Here is a 17279-nt window from a genome sequence, read left to right as displayed (position 1 = left end):
ACTCCATATACCTTTGTGCTCCGTTTTCATAGCTCACTGGTCTCCATCACAGCATTTGCCCAATGATCTCTTCCCACATCTTTAATGAATTTCGATAGCTTCTGGAACTTTCTCCAGAAAGCCAATCTGAAATGCAAACCCACAGCCAGCCCAGATTCTAGAAATTAAGACATCTCACACTCTTACTAAGTTGTGTCAGCCAGAAAAAGGGAACTTCATTTTCCTTCTTCCTCTTCAAATGTGTCTTCTCCATCTCCCACAGTATTAGGTTCAGGAACTAGAGTTCTCCTACAACCTTTTCTAATTTGTCCTAATCCAAGACTGCTCGAGTTGAAATTTTCACACATTTCTGGGACAACTAGTTAATGGTCTACATAAGTTAAGCAGCTAAATCTTGCGATTCTCAAATGGTGACTTATAAACCTAGAGGACTTCACAGTCAACCCAGCACACCCTTAATCCTCTGTGTGACCCTCTTGAAAGCCGCTTTCACTTCCTTATTGCGAAGAGTATAAATGATAGGGTTGAAGAAAGGGGTGAACAAGGTATATACCAAAGCAATAAGCTTGCCTCTGCCCTCAGCTCGAATCTCTGGTGGCCCTACATAGACAATGAAGGCAGAGCCAAAGAACAGTGTCACTACAGTGATGTGGGAGGAACATGTGGAGAAAGCTTTGGCACGACTGGCAGCTGAAGGCAGCCTTAGCACAGCTTTCACAATACCTCCATAGAGTCCCAAGATGAAAACGAGATTGCATGTATTGATCATGCCAATCACTGCAATATAAACTCGAGCATGCCAGCTAGTGTCCACACATGCCAACTGCATCACTGGTCCCAGGTCGCAGAAATAGTGGGCTACCTCTTTCAAACAATAGGGTAAAGTGGCAGTGAGACCTGCAGGCACCAGGGCAGCTGAAAAGCCAGCCACCCAAGTAATCAGAACTAGCTCTCTCTGTACCTGTCTGCTCATGAGAGAATGGTAGTGCAATGGGCGACAGATGGCAAGGTAGCGGTCCAGAGCCATGACACCTAACAGGTAGCACTCAGTCATGCCCAAGGAGTGGAAGACATACAGCTGGATGAAGCATGCAGCTGAAGGGATGGGTGAATGCCCGTGGAGCAGGGTATGCAGCAAGGTGGGCACTGTGGTGCTGACATACCAGATTTCCAGGAAGGAGAGGACACTGATAAAGAAGTACATGGGAGTGGACAGCCCCGAATCTGCCTGAACCAAGACAATGATGAACAAGTTCCCTGCAAGTGTGAGGAGATAGATGCACAGGGTCCCAAAGACTGCAAGCTGTTGCAGAGTGCCAGAGGTATTGAAACCAGCAAGGATGAAGATCCAGTTCCAGGTGCAATTGACATGATCCATGATTCCTGGGAATGATGGGAAAATGCCGTAAATAAGCAGCTTTATGTTTTTTATATCTAGAGAAGGTTTTTCAAGCCCAAGGAAGTAGAACACGGAAGTCAAGAAAAATCACATATTGCTTACCCAATCCATCCCATTTACTAGATGAAAGAGGAATTGAATACTAGAACTCAGAAGTAACTTACTCAATCTGTTAGTGACAGTGGCGAAATAGAGTTCTTGTTCTTAATTCACAGACCAAAATTGTAGACTATGGCAGCAGACTCAGGCCTAAAATGTTCCCTTTTCTGCTTTGCCAAAACAAACCAACAAATAAAAAAACTACGATAGCAAAATTCTTTTTCTTCTTCTCCTACCATTCCTAGTTAAATTCTCCCATGATCCTTTGAACAAAAACGACCCTTAATATATACTGGATTCAATAACCAGGATGTGGTAGGAAAAAGAGACTCACTTCCTTGAACAGATATGACTTAGAAGGGGTCTCCTGGAACTCATCAAGTTCCTCATCAAAGGGTGAGAGAGAGAAAGATGAACAAGAAACAAGGCTATTTTGACAGCATATCTCAAAGCTGAAAACTTTGGGACAGTATGAATAATCAATAGGCTAAAAGGATATGTTTTCTGGACGTACCCAAATGGGAGACATACTTCAGAATGCTGCAGTAGGTAGGGAGAAGGGAGAAGAACAATGCGAAGCCCTCCAGTGATGTGTCAAGAGGTGCCAAAGGAGTACAACTTCTTTCAGGAGTTGGATTTCTATTTCTTTTAACCACAAGCTCAAAGTGAATCTTGGTCCAAACCACTGCTTCCTCTTTTGTTGGAGTTCTATAACTGAAAAAATTTAGGTTAGAGGTCCCTGAAGCTTCTGACATGGTAATAACATGTGATTCTCTTGTTATTGATTGATGTGTACTCAGTTCCTAATGGAGTGTCTATATTAATATCTGTAGAACTTCACTCCTCTATTCAAATGGAAATTACTAAGGAAAGGTCAAAACTGCCCCCTGATGCTCTTACCTCTCGAGTGCCACCTCCAACCATTACCTTATTGCTTTTGTTACAACAGAACAAGCCTCATTTTTCTTGGTATCACTTTTATCCCAAGACACTCCCTTATTTATAATTCATGCACCTAAAAACATAGCTCTCCCACAAAGTCCTTAATAAATATTCCCTGGGGTTACTATGACTAACTCTCAGTATGGATCCCTTTGGGGCAGGAAGTGAGGCCCAGAGAAATGAGTCAGATGAGATATTTCTCCAATGACTTATCTGCAATCTTCACTTTGGAGTTATGCAATCTAATCCAGGGATACTGCCTGCTTTGCAGCGACCATATGACACGGCATTAAAGAAACAAACCAATCCTCATCTCTTCATTCACACATGAAGAATAACAACTTAGGGAAAGAGGGATTGGATTGCCTCTTTAAATTTCCACTTGCCAGGAGATTTGTCATTATTCAGCACTGTTTGCTTTACTACCTTACAACACAATCCACATAGGAACCTTCTGTTTTTGTACTAAAAATTCCTACATTCTTTCTTCATACTATAACTTCACACTACAGGGTCTACAAACTGCTTACCAGCTATTTAAATTAATATTCCAGAATTTATTATGCTTTTTACATTATTGATTTATATGTATTGTGAATCTGTGTACCTGTTTCTATGTGCTCAAAGACACAGGAGAGCATCAGATCTTCTGGAGCTGAAGTTACTGGTGGTTGTGAGCAGCCAGATATGTGTAATTAGAGCTAGAGTCAGGTCCTCTGTGAGAGTACCAAACATCTTTATCTGCTGAGCAATCTCCCAAGTGCTCCTAAAATCCTGTTCTAAAAGCATTCTAAAGTATTCTAAATTCCCACCAACAGGTTTGCTAATAGTACTCAAACCACTCTACCACCATTTTGACTCTGGACATATTAAGGCAACAAACTTAGGTTTTCAAAAGTATTTGTACTCTCATTTTTTTAAACTTTTTATTTCAGTGTCTGATCTTTTGATCTTTGCTGAGTACTATGTTGAAATTTCATGTGGATTGATTTGGGTTCCTGGTAAATAACAGGATAACTGTAATTACCTACTGAGTGTGAAGGTTTGTTCATTAATCTAAAGGTACTATCTCCTTAATCAGAGAAAAGGACAAGAGCAAATATAGTATTTTCTAAATTAACCTTAAGACAAAGTAATAAAGTCTTATCTTAATATAGAAGTCACACTAACTGGAAATGAAATAAATGATCCCTGACATTGAGCTACCTGTGGAAAGCTTAGCAATGGATACCAAATATAATATATACATTGCTTCTATGCTTCTGCTAATACAGCTTAAGAATGGGCAGATACTATACCCTACTTCCTATGAAATACCTGACCATTCACTTGGGTAAATACTTACAGAAGTCCTTCAATACGATGCTTTATCTTCTCTAGTTCCAAGCAAGAGAACCATGGTTCAACTGTACCCTTAAATTAATAATGGGACAGTCCTCACAGTGTCAAGGTTAATGCTCTGAATTATCTTACCTTCAGTTCACATTTGTCCTTTTGCATTCCTCTTAGGTCATCAACATTAGGAAGAATTTCCACCCAGTTTCCACATTAAAGTGGTCTCTCCATTAACTGAATGGATTATACATACCATAACCTATGTCTCACAGGTTATTACTTATCAGATACAAATACCTGGGAATAAAAATAATAGATGCTCTTTAGCATCAAGCAGAAGAGCAATGTATACAATAAAGTTGAAATCTAGAACAAAGGGTGCCTTTAAAAGTGATATTTATTTTTATTTGATGTTTATGTGTTTACATTTCAAATGTTACCACCTTTCCTGGTTCCTCCCTTTCCCATCCACCTTCCCCTTTCATCTATGAAGATGGTTCCCTTCCCATCCTCCTACCCATCCCACCCCATGCCCTACCATTCTTCTACACTGGGGCATTGAACCTAACAGGACCAAGGGCCTCTCCTCCCATTGATGCCTTACAAGGCCATCCTCTCTTACATATGCAGCTGAAGCCATATCTCCCTCCATGTGTATTCTTTGGATGGTGGTTTAGTACTCGGGAGCTCTGGTTGGTTGATATTGTTGCTATTACTATGGGGTTCAAACTCCTTTAGATCCTTCAGTCCTTTCTCTAACTCCCCCTTTGGGGACCATGTTCTCACTTCAATGGTTGGCTGCCAGCGTCCGCCTACATATTTGTCAGGCTCTGGCAGATCCTCTATGGAGACAGCTATATCAGGCTCCTGTCAGCAAGCACTTCTTGGCATCTGCAATACTGTCTGGGATTGATGTCTGTATATTGGATGGATCTCACAGATGGGGCAGTCTCTCAATGGCCTTTCCTTCAGTCTCTGCTCAACACTTTCCATATTTCCTCCTATGAGTATTTTGTTCCCCTTTCTAAGAAGGTCTGAAGCATCCTCACTTTGGACTTCCATATTCTTGAGGTTCATGTGGCTTATTAATTGTATCTTGGGTATTCTGAGCTGTTGGACTAATATCCACTTATCAGTGAGTGTGTACCATGTGTATTTTTTGTGATGATATTTTCTAGTTCCATTCATTTGCCTAAGAATTTCATGAACTCATTGATTTTAATAGCTGAGTAGTTCTCCATTGTGTAAATGTACCACGTTTTCTGTATTTATTCTTCTGCTGAAGGACATCTAGGTTCTTTCCAGCTTCTAGCTATTATAAATAAGGCTGCTATCAACATAGTGGAGCATGTGTCCTTGTTATATGTTGGAGCATCTTTAGGGTATATACCCAGGAGTAGTATAACTGTATCCTTGGGTAGTGGTATGTCCAGTTTTCTGAGGAACCACCAGAACAATATCCAGAATGGTTGTACCAGCTTGCAATCCCACCAACAATGGAGGAGTGCTTCTCTTTCTCCACATCCTTGCCAGCATCTGTTGTCACCTGAGTTTTTTATTTTAGCCATTCTGACTGGTATGAGTTAGAATCTCAGGGTTGTTTTGATTTGCATTTCCCTCATGACTAAGGATGTTGAACATTTCTTTAGGTGCTTCTCAGTCATTCTATATTCCTCAATGAGAATTCTTTGTTTATCTCTGTACCCCATTTTTAATTGGGTTATTTGGCTCTTTGGAGTCTAACTTCTTGAGTTCTTTGGATATTTTGGATATTAGCCCTCTATCAGATGTAGGATTGATAAATATCTTTTCCCAATCTGTTGGTTGCCATTTTGTCCTATCGACAGTGTCCTTTGCCTTACAGAAGCTTTGCAATTTTATGAGGGCCCATTTGTTGATTCTTGATCTTAGAGCATGAGCCATTAGTGTTCTGTTTAGGAAATTTTCCCCAGTGCCCATGTGCTCAAGGCTCTTCCCCACTTTCTCCTATAGTAGTTTCAATGTATCTGGTTTTATGTGGAGGTCTTTGATCTACTTGGATGTGAATTTGTACAAGGAGATAAGAATGGTTCAATTTGTGTTCTTCTACATGCTGACATCCAGTTGAACCAGCACCCTTTGTTGAAAATGCTCTTTTATCCATTGGGGAGTATTAGCTCCTTTCTCAATGTTCAAATGACAATCGGTATGTGGTTCACTCCCTTAAGGTAGCAGGTAGAAACCCTAAAAGAGGAAACACAAAAAAATCTCTTAAAGAATTACAGGAAAACACAACCAAACAGGTAAAGGAATTGAACAAAATCATCCAGGATCTAAAAATGGAAATAGAAACAATAAAGAAATCACAAAGGGAGAAAACCCTGGAGATAGAAGACCTAGGAAACAGGTCAGGAGTTATAGACACAAGCATCACCAACAGAATATATAAGATAGAAGAGAGACTCTCATGGGCAGAAGATACCATAGAAAACATTGGTGACACAATAGTCAAAGAAAATGCATAACGCAAAAAGTTCCTAACCCAAAACATTCAGGAATCCAGGAGACAATGAGAAGATCAAATCTAAGGATAATAGGTATAGAAGAGAGTAAAGATTTCCAACTTAAAGGGCCAGTAACTATCTTCAACAAAATTATAGAAGAAAACTTTGTTAAACTAAATAAAGAGATGCCCATGAACATATAAGAAGCCTACAGAACTCCAAATAGATTGTACCAGAAAAGAAATTCCTCCTTTCATAAAATAGAATACCTAATGCACAAAGAATATGAGTAAAGAGAAAAAGGTAAAGTAACATATAAATGCAGACCTATCAGAATTACCACAGACTTCTCAAAAGAGACTGTGAAAGCTGGAAGATCCTAGGCAGATGTCATACAAACCCTAAGAAAACACATATGCCTGCCAAGTTTACTGTATCCAGAAGAACTCTCAATTACTGTAGATGGAGAAACCAAGGTATTTCATGACTAAACCAAATTTACACAATATTTTCCCAGAGATCTAGCCCTACAAAGGATAATAACTGGAAAACTCCAACACACAGAGGGAAAGTACACCCTAGAAAGAGCAAGAAATTAATCTTTCAACAAACCCCAGAGAAGATAGCTATACAAACATAATTCCATCTCAAAAAAAAGAAAGAAAGAAAGAAAGAAAGAAAGAAAGAAAGAAAGAAAGAAAGAAAGACACAGTCACTATGCCTTAATATCTCTTAACATCAATGGACTCATTTCCTCAATAAATATATATATACTAACAACACACTGGATACATAACCAGCACTCAACAAAATATTGCATGCAGGAAACACACCTCAATAACAAAGACAGACACTTAGAGTAAAAGGCTAGAAAAAAATCTTCCAAGCAAATGGTCACATAAACTAATCTGGATTAGTCATTCCAATATCCAATAAAATCAACTTTCAACCAAAAGTTATCAAAAGAGATAATGAAGGATACTTCATACTCATCAAAGTAAAAATCTATCAAGATGAACTCTCAGTTCTGAACCTCTATGCTCCAAATACAATGACATTCACATTCATAAAAGAAACTACTAAAGCTCAAAGCAGACATTGTACCAAACATAACAGTGGGAGGCTTCAACACCCAACTCTCATCAATGGACAGATCATGGAAACAGAAACTAACAGTAGTTGTGAACCAAATAGATTTAACAGATATTTATAGAACATTTCATCCTAAAACAAGAGAACATACCTTCTTCTCAGCACCTCGTGGTACCTTCTCCAAAACTGAACATATACTTGGTCACAAAAAAGCCTCATGTGATACAAGAAGACTGAAATAATCCCATGCATCCTATCAGATCACCATGGACTAAGGCTGGTCTTCAATAACAACAGCAGAAAACCCACGTATACATGGAAGCTGAATAAAACTCTGCTCAATGATAACTTGGTCAAGGAAGCAATAAAGAAAGAGATTAAAGACTTTTTAGAGTTTAATGAAAATGAAGGCGCAACATACCCCAAATTATGGAAAACAGTGAAAGCAGTGCTAAGAGAAAAACTCATAGTTCTGAGTGCCTCCAAAAACAAACTGGAGAGAGCATACACTAACAGCTTGACAGCACACCTGAAAGTTCTAGAACAAAAAGAAGCAAATATATCCAAGAGGAGTAGAAGGCCGGAAATAATCAAACTCATAGCTAAAATCAACCAAGTCAAAACAAAAAGAACCATACAAAGAATCAATACAACCAGGAGCTGGTTATTTAAGAAAATCAATAAGATAGGTGAACCCTGAGCCAGACTAACCAAAGGGCACAGAGAAAGTACCCAAATTAAGAAAATCAGAAATAAAAGAAGAGACATAACAACAGAAACTGAGGAAATTTAAAAGAATTATCAGATCCTACTATAAAAGCCTGTACTTATCAAAACTGGAATATTTTGATGAAATGGACAATTTTTCTAAACAGATTCCAGATATGAAACTTAAATCATGATCAGAAAAGCCATCTAAACTGCCCGAAAACCCCTACAGAAATAGAAGCTGTCATTAAAATTCTTCCAAACAAACAAACAAACAAAAAAAGCCCAGGACTACATGGGTTTAGTGCAGAATTCTATCAGACCTTTAAAGAAGACATAATACCAATAATCTACAAATTATTCCACAAAATAGAAACAGAAGGAACACTCACTACCCAATTCACTCTTTGAAGCGACAATTATACTTATACCTAAACCACACAAAAACCCTACAAAGGAAGACAACTTCAGACTAATTTCCCTTATGAATATCAATGAAAAAATAGTCAATAAAATCCTTGCAAACTGAATCCAAGAACGTATCAAAATGATCATTCAAAATGATCAAGTAGGCTGCATCCCTGGGATGCAGGGGTTGTTCAATATACAGAAATCCATCAATATAATCCACTATATAAATAAACAGAAAACAAATACTGCATGATTATCTCATTAGATACTGAGAAATAATTAAAAAACATTCAACACCCCTTCGTGGTAAAAAGTCCTCAACAATAAAAGAACTTCTGGGAAAATCACCCTCCCTGACCTCAACCTGTATTACAGAGCAATGGTAAAACTGTATGGTATTGGTACAGAGACAGACAGGTAGATCAATGGAATAGAATCGAAGACCCAGAAATGAACCTGTGATAACTTGATCTTTGACAAAGGAGCTAAAGGCATGCAGTGGAAATAAGATAGCATTGTCAACAAATGGTGCTGGTGCAACTGGAGGTCAGCAACCACCAGACTGGGAAAAGATCTTTACCAATCCTACATCTGATAGAGGGCTAATATCAACATATACAAAGAACTCAAGAAGTTAAACTCCAGAGAATGATGCACCAATATACAACAAAGACACGTGCTCCACTATGTTCGTAGCAGCCTTATTTATAACAGCCAGAAGCTAGAAGGAACCCAGATGTGCTTCAACAGAAGAATGGATACAGAAAATGTGGTACATCTACACAAAGGATGTACTACTCTGCAATTAAAAACAATTGACTTCATGAAATTCTTAGGCAAGTGGATGGAACTAGAAAATATCATCCTGAGTGAGGTAACCCAATCACAAAAGAACACACATAGCATGCACTCACTGATAAGTGGATATTAGCCCAAAAGCTCAAATTAAAGAAGATACAATCCACAGACCACATGAAGCTCAAGAAGGAAGACAATGGTGCAGATGCTTCAGTCCTTCTTAGAAGTGGACTCTGACCCCATAGGTAGCAATGAATATCCTAGTAAGAGCACCAGTGGAAGGGGAAGCCCTGGGTCCTGCTAAGACTGAACCCCCAGTGAACTAGTCTATGGGGGGAGGGTGGCAATGGGGGGAGGGTTGGGAGGGGAACACCCATAAGGAAGGGGAGGGGGGAGGGGGATGTTTGCCCGGAAACCGGGAAAGGGAATAACACTCGAAATGTATATAAGAAATACTCAAGTTAATAAAAAAAAAAAAGAAGTGGGAACCAAATATTCATAGGAAGAAATATAGAAACAAAGTTTGGAGTACAGACTGAAGGAAAGGCCACTCCAAGCCTGCCCCACCTGGGGATCCAGCACACATATGTACAGCCACCAAACCTAGACAAAATGGATGAAGCCAAGAAGGGCATGCCGACAGGATCCTGATATAGCTGTCTCCTGAGAGGCTCTGCTAGAGCCTGAGAACTACAGAGGCGGATTCTGGCAACCAGCCATTGAATTGAGAACGGGATTCCCAATGGGGGTGTTAGAGAAAGGACTGAAAGAGCTGAAGGGTTTTGCAACCCCATAGGAAGAACAACAATATCAACCATGCAGTCCCTCCAGAGCTTCCAGGGACTAAACCACCATCCCATAGCACATAGGGATAGATCTATGGCACCAGCTGCACATGTAGCAGAGGAGGGCCTTGTAGGCTTTCAATGGGAGGAGAGTCCTTTGGTCCTGTGAAGGGTCAATGCCACAGTGTTGGCGAATGTCACAGTTGGGAGGTGGGAGGGAGTGGGTGGATGGGTGAGGGAGCACCCTCATAGAAGCACGGGAAGGAGATGGGATAGCAGGTTTCTGAAGGGAAAACCAGGAAATGGGATAACATTTAAAATGTAAATAAAACAATATCCAATATAAAATAATATCCACTATAAATTCTTCTGTCATCATCATGAGATGTGATTTTTAATCCAAATCTTTCTTCTCAGATGTGTCGGGTGTGTTTGTGTATCCACTTGCTGTGTTGGGAGAGCTAGGATCGGATGATGCCAAGTAGCCTTGGTTTCTGTTGTTGAGGTTCTTGCTTGCCTCTCTCCATCTGTTTATCTTTGGTGTTGCTTGGTCTTACTCTGTCTGACTGGAGCTTGCCCCTCCTGTGGGCCTGTGAGTCCACAATCTTAGGAGTGAGAGTACTCCTGGGAGACCTGCTCTTTCCAGACAGGTCTTGGCTAAGAAGGGCTGTAGGACAGCCTTAGCTCCAGGGTGCAGATGGAGACTGCAAGGATCCTGTTCCAGGCTTCTCTGTGGTTCTTGTGCCCTCCGTACTCCTGGCAGGTCTCTCTTTGGTCATTTAATGGAGCAAAAGAGGGGTCTCACCTGTGGGCTTAGGAGTGAGAGAACTCCTGGGAGAGTAGCTCTCTCTGGGCAGGATTTGTGGCTGGAGTTCTATGGGACATCCTTAGCTCTGTGCACAAGTGGAGCCTTGAAGATCTATTTTTTAAAAATAACATAGAACATAATATATACAAAATTTCGCTGGATCATTAAAAATCCTTGAAAACAAAGTCAAATGCCTATAAAAACTTAGAAGTGAGTACGTGAATATTTTATAAGGTTAGGGGTGTTGCAGAAGAGGAAAAAGAAAGAACTGAAGAGTCAGAGATAGTGGGTGAGTACAAGCAAATTGTGTACTGGATGTAACAGGCCAGATATCAATATGAACTTCCACCAGTTATGACAGCATCCATAAAACTTGTATATTATCAAGGAAGACTGTGTATTATCAAGTAAGACTTTTGTGTCTTAACAAGCCAGACCAAATCTCAGCATGGAGAGGGGGGGGAGACATGAAGCCCTTCTCTAAGCCGAGGAGCCATTGGTAACTGATATTTTTAGGGAGAGGGAGACTCGGTCTTCTTTAAGGGTATAGGCCCTCATAGGTCCACCAAGCTGCAATGGAAGCCCACATACCTAAGGATATGTGGGCACAACAAGTAGGGCTTCATGGGTTTCAACTGAAAGTGGGGCTGGGAGTAAAGAAGACACAGAGTTAGGACAGTAGGTCAGTAGGGAAGTAGAATAAATATCTACTTTATTAGATAAAGTAGATCTGGAAGGACCTGGGGATAGGGGTTGAAGGATATCAAAATAGTTATTTGGAAACTTTCAATTAGCTAAGAAAGATGAGGAAAATATTATGAATTTATTTATTATAGTTAACTATTCCTCTAAACATTTTAGCATGCTACATTTACAAATAACACGTAATCTTAAAATCATGTCCTAAACATAAAAAAATGGTATTTCATACAGCTAAAATGTAACTGACACATAGAAAAATGACATATTGTGGTCAAAGGTACTGAGCAAATTTGCACTTTTGTTTGTGACTTACTGAACTGTGGTAGAGATAAAGCACAAATATCCTGCATGGACGAATGCTGAGCCTACTCCAAAGGGAGTGTGAGATGTGCTCATTTTTAGTTGTGACCTCTTCTTATTGTCTATTCTAATAAAGTCCTTATTCAGATCCCATTGTGGGAGAAGTGGCAAAGTATTAGCGAGGACATTTAGCTTCATACACCATACTAGACATTTATAAAATGTGATTCCATTTGTAGAAATACACTTCCTGCCAGAGATGGCCTGAGGGACTCTAATTCCCTCAAGTACTATCTGTCCATTCAAAGGACAAGGAGAGGGGATGAAGATCCAGTAACCTTTTACACAATGTATGTAAATGTGGTTTGTGTACTTCGAAAAGCACTGTGTAAGAATTGCCTTGACTGTATGGTATAAAGGAAAAGATCCAAAGAGGTTAGGAGATTACACAGCAGTACAATGAAAGGCAAAGCTAGTTTGGAGTTATGAGTGAATTTTTAAAAGGCATTTCCCCCTATCGAGTTATAGGATCATAATCTAATGTCTGCCACGGTCAATTAATTCTTAAAGATCTGTTTATTTACACACTTGTTCATTCAATCTTCAAATATAAATAAATGAAAACCAATGGTGTTGTATTAATTGTCCCCTCAGGTATACTCAAGACTATTTGTTGCTCCACAGTAGATGTGTAAGAACCACTACCCTACCATAGAGCATGAACCCCATGGAAATGGAGGCCCACAAAGTTAATAACCAAAGTGAGGCAAGCCACTGCTAAGACAAACAACTCCTAGCAGTTCTTTCATGGAGACGATGCAGAGAACACATTCTTTGAAATCACGATCAGTACCTACATGAAGTTATATGCATAAGGAGGAAAAGGATTAGAGCCCCAAACAATAGCCAGCAGAACAGAGTATAGTACCCGGCACTGAAAGAAACAGCAAAGGGTTAATGATCATGTATGAACCCTCCAATTATATAAGGAAGATTTCAGACACATAGCTGTGAAAAAGATGCTTCATTGGGATGCCTTAACTATGCTGCAAAACAGCCCACAGTGTGAAATACATTTAAAGCTAAGCATTCTCCAATTAATAAAGCCTCATGCAAAAATGGGTGTTGGAAATGTTGGATAATAGTCAATATGTATGTAGTTGCTAAGGTCTATTAATGTACCCACTTAACAGATTAACAAAATTGAGGAACCAAGATTTTAAATATATTGCTTAAGCTCACAAAGCAAGTAAATATTAGAATTGCAGTCTGAAGCCATGAAGAATCTCCTACTTCTTTTCTAATTACCACTATGCAGTAATAAGTTCCATTTGCTTACTGAACATTCACTATCCATTTCAATTTTAAAATGTTCTGTTATAAATATTTTAAGTAAAAGTGAAGTCAGAAAGCTGATTTTTATCTCAGTTAAGTAGAAAAAATGAACCGGGAATTTGATCAATGCTTTGTCTTTTTGTGCAATATTCAGAACATGCTCTTCTGGGCCTGTGTCATACCTCACAGTACACTTTTGAAAGTATCACAATACTAGAATTGAAACTTCTTCAACTAGAAGAAGTTAGAGAATCAATTCCTGCTAGTCAACTTGTATTTCACACATAGATGAGTTAGTCTGGCCAAGATCATCCAAACATCTGGATGACATCTAGATTGAACCTTGTTCTTGATGGCAATTCCAGTAATCCTTCAATTTTTTTTTGTAAAATATTGGAACAATAATCACCAATCAGAGGGATGGATATTCTGAAGGTTTTAAAGTATATTTCAATTAGATATACTTGTAAAGCTGTTGTTCGAAATTCGTGCAGACTGAGGGAATATATTTTAAGTTACAGTCAGACAGGCAGATGTAGTAAACCTCAAGCCAAGCTGGGATTCAGGCTCAATTAAACTCACACAATATAAGCATACACCACACACCTCAAAACACATATATCACATATACACACACCACATACCACACTCATACACAAATACTACACACCACAAACAACACACACACACACACACACACACCATACAGCACAAATAGACACACCTGTGTATACATAAAACCAATAATTAACAATCCCGATGTGAGAAGCATCAAAAAATTCTAAATGCTTTAATTTTGTAGTGGGACATACATAAGAATGAAAAAAGTAACACACTTCTCCCAGGTCCTAGGCTCTGCAAAGGTTTTAATTTTGTTATCCCAGTTACCAGACAATCCCTAATTGTGTATTAGGTGACTCAGAATTCACAAATCTCTAAAGCTTAGAGGTTAAAGGCAACAGTAGTGTTATGCATTGAGCAGACAATGGAATGCAAAACTGCAGATTTGCAAGGCATTTCCCTTTCCCATGAAGCCTGATTATGGGTCTCTACCAGCTGGGAGCTGTCATCCGCTCTTCATGAAACTCCACACATGTTGCCACAGGATAGTTTCTGTCACCCATGTTTTCTATCTTTTAAACTCTTTGTTGGGATTCTGTGTTGAAATCAGAGTTTGCTGCCAACTTAGGGTGGACTTTTCATTTCAGTGCAGCAATGGCTGGCATGGTTTACTCCATCCCCCACACTTTAGAGATGTATAAATTGTGAGCCATCAGTTATCCACCTAGGGATGGTCTGACAATTAAAAAGATAAAACTAAAACCTTGGCAGAGACAAGTGACCAGGCAGCTAGATAGATAGATAGATAGATAGATAGATAGATAGATAGATAGATAGATAGACAGATAGAAAGACAGACAGACAATTATCAAAGTCACAAATTAAATAAAACATTTTTCCATGCCAGTTTTTAATCTGCTGTGACATTTCTTCATCATAATGTTGAAAAGCATTCAGAGAAAAAAAACTTTCCCTCACTCTGCTTTACCTCTGATTACTCTGTCTAAGAGAGTGAGTGTGTGCAGCATAGTAAGTGCTAAACTGGGTGGTACTCTTATTGGCATTTATTTTGATCCTGCAAAAAGATTAACAAGTCATTTGGTTCTCGCATTTACCCAGAATGTGGGTAATGCCAAAAGAGCTAATTAGGTGTCCCTCAACAAAGTCCTGATCTTGTCACTGACCCTCTTCACAGCCTCCTTCACCTCTTTGTTGCGAAGGGAATAGATGATGGGGTTGAGGAATGGAGTCAGGAGGGCATACACTAAAGCAATAAGCTTGTCGGTGCCCTCAGGTCTGCTCTGAGGTGAACCCACATACACAGTAAAAGCAGAAGCATAGAACAGTGCAACTACTGTCATGTGGGAGGAACATGTGGAGAAGGCTTTGGCTCGACTGGCAGCTGAAGGCAGCTTCAGGACAGCTGTCAGAATATTCCCATAGAGTCCCAAGATGAGGAGAAAATTGCATCCAGTGGCCACACCAATCACTGCCCCATGAACCTGAGCATGCCAGCTTGAGCCCACACATGCCAACCGCATTAGTGGTGCCAGGTCACAAAAGTAATGGGCTATCTCTTTCAAGCAATACGGTAAACTGGCAGTGAGACCTGCAGGCACCAAGGCGGCTGAGAAGCCAGCCACCCAAGTGGCACCTGCAAGCCACAGCTGTACCTGTCTGCTCATGAGAGAATGGTAGTGCAGCGGGCGACAGATAGCAAGGTAGCGGTCCAGAGCCATGACACCTAACAGGTAGCATTCAGTCATGCCCAAGGAGTGGAAGACATACAGCTGGGTGAAGCACGCAGCCGAAGGGATGGGTGAATGCCCGTGGAGCAGGGTCTGTAGCAAGGTGGGCACTGTGGTGCTGACGTACCAGATTTCCAGGAAGGAGAGGACACTGATAAAGAAGTACATGGGAGTGGACAGCCCCGAATCTGACTGAACCAAGACAATGATGAACAAGTTCCCTGCAAGTGTGAGGAGATAGATGCACAGGGTCCCCAGGAAGGCAAGGGGTCGGAGGGTGCCCGAGGTAGTGAAACCTGCAAGGATGAAGGTCCGGGACCAGGTGTAGTTGACATGATCCATCATTTCCAGGAGGAGGGGGAGTTAAGGTCCAAGACGAACTACTTCCGGATCCACCATCTCTTCATGAAATATTCCTAGGGCCAAGAACAAAGCTTTGAATATGGCTGTTTTGATATTATCTAATGAAATCCCTATTATATGATAATAGAACTGCAGTCTCCTCCCTCCCCCAGCAAAGTGAAACGATTGGCTGAATGCCATAACATCAGTAGGTGGCTGGGCTGGAACTAGAAATGAAGACTCCTGGTTTATCCTTGTGCATATTCTAGTACTGAACTCTTGAGAGTCCACCAACCCTGTTCTCCCTTATCCCATTATCAGTAAATGGAAAGGGAACTTTTCTACTCCAATCTCTCCTATGACCTCCATGTTTCCTGGGGACTCTGCATCTGGTTTACAATAATAAAATAACTAGGAGTAGTGTCAAAACTGTTCTAAAGGAAGTTTTGACATCTAAATGTAGTAACAGTGACCTTTTTTAGAAAGTCTTACTCTTCCTTGACTATTCTGATAGGGAAAGATTAGGTGATCTATGCACGATAATGATGCAGATACTCTAAGACTAGTCCCTAAAATATCATGCCCATGAAATACAGTGATTATTCACCACCAGGCCCATGATATCCTATGATTACTCACTTCAGCCCCACAACATCCTAATTATTCACCCTCATATCCATGATATCTAATGATTATTCACTCTCAGGCACACCATATCTACTGATTGTTCACCCAACATTCATACCATACCTTCTGAAAGTTGATCTTCGTGAGAGAAAGATGACATGAATTTTCAAAGAAGAAAAGCATGAGTCAGAATCGCCAGGCAGGAAAGACTTTGCAGCAGCCCCAAACTGGCTGCATGCCCTCGCTCGGATACACGGCAGCTGTATACTCTGAACTAGGGTTTTTGTTTTTATTTTATTTAACCAACTTCCTTTTCCCTAAAATGAAGAAGAGGAACAAGATTCGGCTGTTGGTTTCTAAAACTGTTAGCAGTTCTAATTCGCCTAGGTTATTGGGAAATGATTGTGAGTTTTATGGGCATCAAAACCAATGCTGCTTCAGTTTTCCTTCCATAACCCAAGAGCACTCACCGGCAAAGGTCAAAATCCAAGCGATTGCCTAATTCCTTTCTGGTAAATACTCTCTTCCACCTTCATCTCTTACCTGACCATTTGGTGGCATTAGTACCTATAGCCTTACACCAATTCCTATCTCTGTCTACTTATATGAAATGATCCTAGAAAGGCTGCTTTCTCAGAGGCTCCTTGTTGCGTGTTCCCTGGAGCTGTGAGTCTGATGAGCTCTCAGAATCCCTCTGGAGCAAGCCGTTGGGCAGAGAGAAGTGAAACAAACCAGTTCTATTCCTCAGATAATTTCTCTTCATCTTGCTACCAGGGTTGATGCCTTTGTCATGAAATCCATACT

At 40.2% G+C, this 17279-nt stretch overlaps 2 protein-coding genes across 4 annotated transcripts; both read right to left on the bottom strand.

The window, feature by feature from the left end:
* Window positions 1-439: 439 nt before the first annotated feature.
* Olr1585 (olfactory receptor 1585) lies at window positions 440-15924 on the bottom strand. 3 transcript variants are annotated; one of them, XM_063272528.1, is made up of 4 exons: window positions 15803-15924; window positions 10858-10971; window positions 2013-5998; window positions 440-1383 (listed from the first exon to the last, which is right to left on the bottom strand). In XM_063272528.1, the coding sequence occupies exons 3-4, from the start codon at window positions 2251-2253 to the stop codon at window positions 440-442; spliced, it is 1185 nt and encodes a 394-aa protein (XP_063128598.1). In that variant the 5' UTR covers window positions 2254-5998; window positions 10858-10971; window positions 15803-15924. The 3 variants fall into 3 exon arrangements, with proteins under 3 accessions (XP_063128598.1, XP_038946886.1, NP_001001109.1); XM_039090958.2 differs by lacking the exon at window positions 10858-10971; NM_001001109.1 differs by lacking the exons at window positions 2013-5998; window positions 10858-10971; window positions 15803-15924 and having other exon boundaries at window positions 440-1378.
* On the bottom strand, window positions 14904-15848 carry Or10aa1 (olfactory receptor family 10 subfamily AA member 1). The gene has a single exon (NM_001000081.1). The coding sequence runs from the start codon at window positions 15846-15848 to the stop codon at window positions 14904-14906; it is 945 nt and encodes a 314-aa protein (NP_001000081.1).
* Window positions 15925-17279: the final 1355 nt, after the last annotated feature.

The sequence above is a fragment of the Rattus norvegicus genome, chromosome 13, assembly GCF_036323735.1.
Source record: "Rattus norvegicus strain BN/NHsdMcwi chromosome 13, GRCr8, whole genome shotgun sequence".
Lineage (NCBI taxonomy): Eukaryota > Metazoa > Chordata > Mammalia > Rodentia > Muridae > Rattus > Rattus norvegicus.
Note: the sequence above shows the minus strand (reverse complement) of the source record. Positions and strands in the feature narration are given on the sequence as shown.

Coding starts and splice junctions, on each gene's coding strand:
- Or10aa1 (NM_001000081.1), bottom strand. CDS start 15,848: ATGGATCATGTCAACTACACCTGGTCCCGGACCTTCATCCTTGCAGGT.
- Olr1585 (XM_063272528.1), bottom strand. CDS start 2,253: ATGTCAGAAGCTTCAGGGACCTCTAACCTAAATTTTTTCAGTTATAGA. Junction 1,384..2,012: donor GAAGTATGTCTCCCATTTGG/GTACGTCCAGAA, acceptor CATCATTCCCAG/GAATCATGGATCATGTCAAT.